The 8,493-nt window shown below is 38.3% G+C and overlaps 1 protein-coding gene across 1 annotated transcript; it reads right to left on the bottom strand.

Annotated features, from left to right (window-relative positions):
• Positions 1-395: 395 nt before the first annotated feature.
• Positions 396-8,480, bottom strand: LOC148144500 (scavenger receptor cysteine-rich type 1 protein M130-like). Its single transcript, XM_087975359.1, has 7 exons — positions 8,114-8,480; positions 7,953-7,994; positions 7,652-7,768; positions 6,302-6,382; positions 4,608-4,721; positions 3,188-3,316; positions 396-853 (listed from the first exon to the last, which is right to left on the bottom strand). Exons 1-7 carry the CDS (start codon positions 8,478-8,480, stop codon positions 843-845), a joined length of 861 nt encoding a protein of 286 aa, XP_087831485.1. The 3' UTR covers positions 396-842.
• Between the last annotated feature and the right edge of the window lie 13 nt (positions 8,481-8,493).

Raw genomic sequence — 8,493 nt, 5'->3', positions numbered from 1 at the left:
CCAAAATACTCAATAAACAAATACATTCACACTCATAGATGAAGTTAAACAATCACAGATAATTATACCCACTCTTCCTAATTCACTGACACTCGCACATTTTCACATAAACAGACACCTACGGTCACACTCTCATGCAATGACAACCGCCCACATGCACAAAAACACAAACGGCTTCACTCACAATCTCATTAACTGACACAGAACATAATTTACAAAAACACAGACAGCTACATTCAAACTCTCATTCACATTCACTGTGACAGTGACACCGACAAAGAGTCACAGACTTATAACGAAAATATGAACTGGACCATTTTTATTTATGAGATTCAAATTACACTCTACATTGTCAATAACAGCAAAAATCGAAGTTCATCGAGAATACGGCTAGGAATCGAAGATATTCATTCGTTATATAGCGAAATAGCAGTTCGGACAATTATTTGGCTCGGCACATTTTAACTATTCCGTCATAGGCGATGAAAATGTAAAGCAATTACACATGGAATTCCTTAAAATCCCTCAATGATAAATGATAAGCACATCGCCCCCAGTCGAGAGCCTATGAAGCCATGCAGAGAAATGGATCATGTGATTAATCCTCACACGAAAATGATCTGGCTGCAATCCGTTTATTTTCCACTTTTAACTCATTACAACACGCGCAATCAGATCAAAAAGAGAGAACAGTAATGTGGTCAATTCAATACAAAATAAATGCAAATGAATTACAATCAAGTAAAGCTGATATTAAGAAAACCATTCAGCATTTGCGAAATGATAGTAGATGACTTCTCGTAACATTATCTGCCTCGGGAGATCCCATGCTGAAACAGACTCTAACATTTACCTGAAATGATAAAGAAAGTATGTGAGTCAACTCAAGGTCATTTCAAGTGTGTTCTCTATTCCTAGTTCATGCATGTATCAATCAGCAGCTGACGCTTCTCACTCTAGAGAAAGAAGTCTAAGGCTGCCTCAGCATTATCGGAATGATGAAGGTCCATATTATAAAGGGGAACATTGAGGTGCGTATCTATATGTGTGTTCAGCTGGATGAAAAAGACAGCATGTAATAGACAAGTGCGCAGCAAATGACCCCATGGGCAATATTTATTCTGCAATCAGCATTATCACTGAACATGTTACACAAAAGTTATCACTTCGGATTTGTGGTGATTTGCTGTGCGCATGCTGACTGTTCCTTAATCTCAATTAACGCTGACAGGACATTTCCTAAAGTACATCTTTGGCCATGTATGTATTTCCACGTTGGGTGGTGTAACGTAGCGAAAAGTATTTTGCTTATTTCACTCTGGTAAAGCAACCTCAATGATCTCTGTGGCGTCATTACATGTTGATTATTTATGATTAATTCGAAAAATCCCCATCACAAGCAACCTTTGCTTTAACTGACTTTTTAAAAAGTGTGCTTTCTGTGACGATTATGTAATGCTTCAAATATATCACAGTTCGACAGAACGCCAGGGCATCCCATTCTGTCCTCTGCATCAGAAAAGTTCGAACTCATGAGAAAAAAATGTATCTCTTATCAGTTTGATGTATTTCTTGTGAAATTTTCTGTCACAATTTCACTGCATAGCCACACTGAAGGCACAAAGGATATGCAAGTTATCAGAATGAAAAGGTCGGATTTTCTCAGATGGCATCAGACCCATGCGATGCACTGGACTGAACTGTTTCAAGTAATACTACGCTCCTTTTAGTACTGTCTAGGAAACTGAACAATGCTGGTGTGGTGATCAGGAGTATTAGATGGCCATGTCAAATGCTGTAACTTGGAACCAAAGAATGGTACAGTGCAGTAGAGGTCTATCGAATCAAAACTACGCTAATACCTTTAATCGTCTCACGTTCCTACACAAAGCCTTGAATGTTACGAGACTTCATGTATGCATGCAAGCATATTTTAAAACCTCTGAGATATCACACCTCAACTATTCTCTCAACTACTGCATTCCAGAAAAGCACCAGCCTCTGGGTAATGAATATTTTCCTCAAATGCACTCTGAACTCATGTGTTTCTCTGCTAAATTTTGTGCCACATTCTTTTATTTCTTGGTCAGGATAATAACGATGAGCAATGATTATCGATCAATTTCAAAATCACCTACAATTTCATTTGTGACTTTGATCAGTGATATCTTAGTATTGTAATGTTTGGGAACTGCAAGTGTAGGAATTGAAATACACTATCATACTCCATATTTAGCAGAGATTTAGCTGACGAGTTTACATGTAGTGAAGATAAAGATGGAAAAGTGTTAAGGGAGAAGCAAAACGCTAAAGCAGCTGCGGATTCTGGAAATCAGGATCAAAAGCAGAAATTGCAGCACAACCCAGCTGGACTGTCAGCATCTATAGGAGATCAAGCAGAGTCGTCGCAAAAGTTCCAGAGATCCTTCATGGTTGGCAGTGTGATGAGTGGCACACTTTGGATGACGGTTCAGACAACAGTTAATTAATGGCTCACAGAAATGACCTCAGTGTGGATGAGGAAAGAAACTAAACATGAAAGCTGATCACTGGTGAATGGAAGGAACATTGAAGTAAGGTTCTACCAACGGCTAATTGGACGTTTTGAAATGAATAAATAGCAGGTTGGGAAGTCTGAATTTTAGTCGCAAGGGCACCCATAGCTTTTATGATGTTCAAATCAGAGAGAATCATTCCTCCTAGAATTCCCCATAAAAATATCAAACACACCTTTCCTTGTGTTTTGCAAGAAATGGTCCTCACGGTTTGACATTCCAGTGCACACCTAGAATGCCAACATTGAAAACATCAAACACATAGGACCCGCTTGCATATTTTCTATCCAGCTAGATGGTGATTCATTAAAAGAGAAGTTTTCGAGACGTGTAACCTTACGATTTGGGTGAAGTTAGGATCGAATATTCAAAGAGTTGACAAAACGCAGTGTCGTGTCAATATCTACGTATTTCATTTTTAAAAATCATTTTTCATTGCCTTGAAATGAAGACCCCTCTCCAGTAATCCAAGCTTTCACAATGACAATTTGTGAAGATAACGTTATGATAGCATTGAATGTTGTTCTTAAATTTACAGCAGATGTAACATCAATCAAAAAATGGAACGGAACCAAGACAGTGCGAACATGCAAAGTGTTAGTTAATGAGCAATTATCTGTAATTCAACTCACCATGTGCACAAAGACCATCGCCAGTAGTTGTCAGTGTGAGGGGTTCATCAGAATCACTGTCTAGTTGTAAATGGTCATCCTGAGATTCAATGTCTTCTGTCTCAACATGGTCATAATCAAGGAGTGGACCTTTGAGGGAAAGGTGACTATCACTGACACAAATTGTAACACACAACACTGAGAGTTGGAAAAGGAGGTTCGTTCTGGAAAAAGGAACTTAACAGTGGAAAAGTAGATTCGTGTTGGAATGTAAAATTTGTTCTGTACAGAGACATTCGATGAGTTTGATACTTCAGTGTACGTCAGGAGTCACAGTATGAGAAAAGACTATGAAATTTAAGACGTCTTCTTCTAGAAATTAGGAGGTAAAGAGTGATTTGACTAAAATATTAACGATATGTACAGAATAAGACATGATAGTTAAAGATTAACCACTTCAATCATGAAACCATTCTAGGATCTAGGGGAACATTCAGAGAATTAATGCCAGAGCCTTCAGGAGAGATGTATCAATGAATAAAAGCTGCAGTTGATATCAGATCAGTTGCCAATTTTAAATCTGCGGTACATTATTATTAATGAAAGCTATTAAGAAATGTGGGCCAAACGCGGGTGTTTGGATGTAGGACACACAGCAGCCAGGAGTAATCTCATTGAATGCAGGAACATGCCCTCGGGGATGAGTGGCCGACTGCTGTTTCTGGGCTACTTTCTTTTTCAATGGACTTCAGGACTTTGCGGGGGTGAATATGAATGAGAAGCATTATGAACTTACGACGAACAGATGTGGGCAGCAAGAAATGAACTTTACTCTATGCTGGCAATATTAAAGAAGGGGGGTCATATATATTACGGAAGGTGGACTAAGGTTAGAGCAAGAAAAATTAAAGAGTCCGTGAGGGAAATGAGTTGAACGGAGGCTAGTGTGAATCTGGAACTACATGCCTCTAACGGTGGTAAAGGCACAAACACTCGTAGCACTTAAGAAATATTTACTTGTACATAAAGTCATAGAATTAAAAGCATGGAAATAGATCCTTCAGTCCAACGTGTCCGTGCTGACCAGACATCTTAAAAACGACTGGCCCCATTTGCCAACATTAACCCTACGAATATCCAATCCTTTCCTATTCATGCACCCATTCAGATAAAGTGATGCCAAGCCATACAAGACTACGGGAAAAGTGCAGGTAAATGGGATGAGAATACTAGATGATTTTTCTTTTCGCACGGACGTACTCAATGCGCCATTTCTCTGTAACTCAAAACAAGCAACTTTCCTTTTCACTGGCAATGCTCATGAAACAACCATTGGTGACGGTGTCATTCTATATCACTGTGAACATTGACATCTTTAGCTTTGGATAGCGGATAGATTGAAAGACAAGTATGAACTGACAGATTGTGAACACATACACACCTGGACTACTGTTGGAGTTCATCTCAGGATATTCTGATTCCAAATTACTGTCACTCAAGTTGTGGCTAATGTAGTATTCGATGTGATTGAGTGAGCCAATGGAAGTGGATATTGCTAAAAACAAAAATGAAGAATTAATGTCCAATTCAATCTCCTCGTGAAGGCAGACCACTCTGGAACTGAACTGAGCTGATTTTTTTTGTCGGCCAGAGGGTGGAACCTATTGATACAGAGGTCTGTAGTGGACAAGTCATGGAGTGTCTTTAAGACAGAGATAGGCAGGTTCTTAATGAGTAAGGGAATAAAAGCCACCAGGAAGAAGGCATGACATTGCATTTGAGAAGCTTATCGGCCATGGTCGAAGAGCAGAGCAGACTGAATGGTTCAAACGATTTAATCCTAATCCTATATCTCTCAGTCTCATAGACTCTGATTTTATACTTAATAGACTTAGGAGGAGCGTTAAAATAGAACACATTATTATTTTATCGTCTTTGTCGCAATAGACAGAAGACTGTCAATGGAACATATTATGTGAAAGCAATCAAACACAAATTTCGTTACTTTAAGGTAAAGGGAAATGCCAAATCACTGTGATCAGAAATGAGAAATAAACATCAGTTTTCACATCGAGCAAACACTTTCACACACAGAGTACGTTTGATGATTTAATTTCTAATCTCTGTCATTTTTGCACTATATATGAAAAAGTAAATTGAATGCCTTCAGTTTCCCTTACAACTTCTTTCAGTGTTGTCTGATTTGACATGAAAAATGTTATTATTTCTATGACGTAATTCACATTTCTTGAGTATATTAAATGTCCTTTAAATACTTCTGATTATTGTTGTGCGATATACTTTGAGAATGCTTTCATTTAATGTTATTTTCTGTGGTGCTCTGATATAGAAATATTAGTAAATCATTTCAACTCTGATCATGTAAAATTCTTCCCATTTTTATATGTCAACATCAAAATTCCCCGTTGTTGCCTTTATTCTATTTTCCATCTGATGTTTCGCATTCCCCATCACCAGGTTTAGAAGGCAATCCTCCCCAGTGGTCTGCTTCCAATGTTAGTCAACATGAAACGTGACAATCCTTTTGCTACATATCTATGTATCCGCTGTTCTGACATTATCAGTCAAGAGAAGTTATGAAAGTAAAACAGCTCGCTTTATTATTATTCTTTGGCACAAGTTATTAGAACGAATTGAGACACGATGGAACAAAGAACTGTTTGCACTTACATTCCTGTAATTGTTTGCATATCAATTTTTCAGTTTCACTTGCACTATTAGGTGCATAACCAACATTCGTGACAAAGATTTTAAAATTATAAACTCAGTCAGTGAATGGATTTATTGTTCAGATTTCTGAAGGAATCAGAGTGCAACCAGAATCGAATTGGAAAGGGTGGTTCCATTCATGTGTGCAAAAATGTCAGAAATAATCCATCAGGAATGAAGGACAGTGAGACTTGTCAAAACTACGTCTCATTCAACACCGACTAAAATTCATTCGCAATGATAACTTCCTTCACACGAGTGCACTTCGAGGATAACTAGATGTGATCATTCAGTTCACTGATCATTGAAAAGTGGAGATTGAAACAAACCCATCCTTATGCAATCGCGACTGACTATGCAGTAAAAAAATACATATCTGGTCCATGTTTCTGATTCTTTTCTTACCAGGTGGAGTATTATCAATTTCTTCATAAATTACTTGGTATAATCCAACATTTGAGCCTCCAGCACCAGTGTGAAGGTCTGCTGAAGGAAGGATAGACATGTCAGTATTTGTCCCTGAACACGCACCAGAGAAGCTACATATGTGAGAAGCAATTGGAGTTAATGCAGACCTAGAGAAGAGAATCTTGGCACAACATGGACTGACGACGGATACTCATTGTTTTGAATATCCAGAGGAAAATGCTGCATGTTGGAATGTGCATGGCCAGTTCTGTTCGCATTTTACAAAGTTTATTCAAGACAGTTCTCAGCTCGCAATCTTGCATGTGAAGCAAAAACACTGACTGCAGAACTTAAAATTTCCCAATTTAATGAACATAGAGAACACGTTGATAATTTATAGACGAATTTCAAAAAAAATGTGGTTGACCATGACCCAGATAAACTTAACAAAAACAAAAGGACCATGATTAGATAATGGTACTTTTGTTAGAACGTAGATGCTGTAATCAGACACGTGTATATTGTAATTAATTGGACACAAAAATATGTGAGAGTGAAATAAGGTCAACTGTATTAACTTTGGTTAATACAAACTAAGTGTAAATTCGGTTTGCTCGTGTAAACTAGAATTAAGAAAGCATACAAAAATATGCGAACTAATGTATTTTGTTAGTCGTGTGAATTGTTCTGGCCATCAACTGGAAAATTACTCTCAGGTAAATGCTTTGAATCTACAGAAAAAAATGAACAGGTTTCATCTCATCACTCACGGGCACCCAGTTGTTGGATGACTGAATAACCTATAAAGATACACTTAATGTTTACACTGACCTTGGGTTCTGATACAGCGCTCATGAAGTGATGAACCCTAAAACTAACTGATGATTAAATAACTAGTACACTGGGCAAACGTCTCAATGCAACTTCAAGACACAATGCAACTATCGGTAACTTGTTCTGAAGTATCATGTACATGTAAACTGAAAGACAAGAGTGATTCACTCTTCACATTTATTTCTCATTGATAATGATTTGGGGTAACTCCACGCTAACGTTCAATTCCATTTCTTTGTATTGATGTTCAGAAACTTAATAAATATTTGATGGAATTTATATCGTATTTTAACTCTTATATACATTGTTGAAGTATTTTATTTTTATTGCCTTTTTAAATCTGACTTTTCAAAGGGTAAAGACTCTTGAAGAAAGCAAATAGCCAGAGAAGGCCTCCCAAAGTCGCCATCGAGGCCAAGAGTTGGACAAGGGCAATAACAACGTCCAACCCCACATCATATGGAACAATAAAACTTCATCAGCGTTATCTCAGTCGGTAGGCGTGAGGCTCACCTTTCATTTGTATTTTTTTCTGCATTATCACCAGCAGTGCGATCAATTCACAGACTAACAGGATTCCCAAGGTTAGGCAGGCGACGCCAGATACGGAAATTGATTGTTTTTCCTGTCCTTAAAGGAGAGATTTCAGAGAAATTCAGCGTAGATACGAGCTGCGTGTATAATTATAAAGAATTCGAGAATAAGACAATACTGATATAAGCTTCAAAATCGTGAAAAAAACAACAGGAACAATTTCACTAGTCAGAAGTGTGACACTAACACAAATATTACTAATAGTATCAGTCATAAATACCAGCTGGTGGAGGTGAAGGGAAAGTCGCCAACAACTCGGATTCTGTTAAAGAAAGTTTACAAATATTCATGAACGTGAAACTTAATTTAGTAAGTCTAAATGATGATACTAATTTGCAGCATGAATGACCACTGGTCGGCACCAGTCAACATCGTACTTACCAGAGCAGAAAACACTGGCAATTTCCTTGTGATTACATGTGCTTTGCCCTGGTGCTGTGGAGAGACAGTCGGAAAGGAAGGATTCACTTCCCTTGCACTTCAAATCATTCTGCCAAATAACACCTTTACCCTGGGAGATAGCGGGCCCTCCTCGGGCCAGTAGAGCGAAGCCACATCCCAGCTGTCTACAGACAACATTGGCATCAGTTATATCCCAAGAATCACCGCAAAACGTGCCCCAGCGTTTATTGCACATCATCTCCACTTTCCCGGAACAGTTGCTGCCTCCTCCGTCCAGGCGCACAGTGAGTTGCGAATCTGTAGTGTAAAAGTGACAAATATTGAAAAAAGTGCAAAGCAGGCACATCATTCCGAGATTT

The sequence above is a fragment of the Chiloscyllium plagiosum genome, unplaced genomic scaffold (assembly GCF_037043375.1).
Source record: "Chiloscyllium plagiosum isolate Xiang-an unplaced genomic scaffold, Cpla_swu_hap1 HiC_scaffold_27, whole genome shotgun sequence".
Classification (NCBI taxonomy): domain Eukaryota; kingdom Metazoa; phylum Chordata; class Chondrichthyes; order Orectolobiformes; family Hemiscylliidae; genus Chiloscyllium; species Chiloscyllium plagiosum.
The sequence above is the reverse complement of the archived record's forward strand: the minus strand, read 5'-3'. Positions and strand labels throughout refer to the sequence as shown.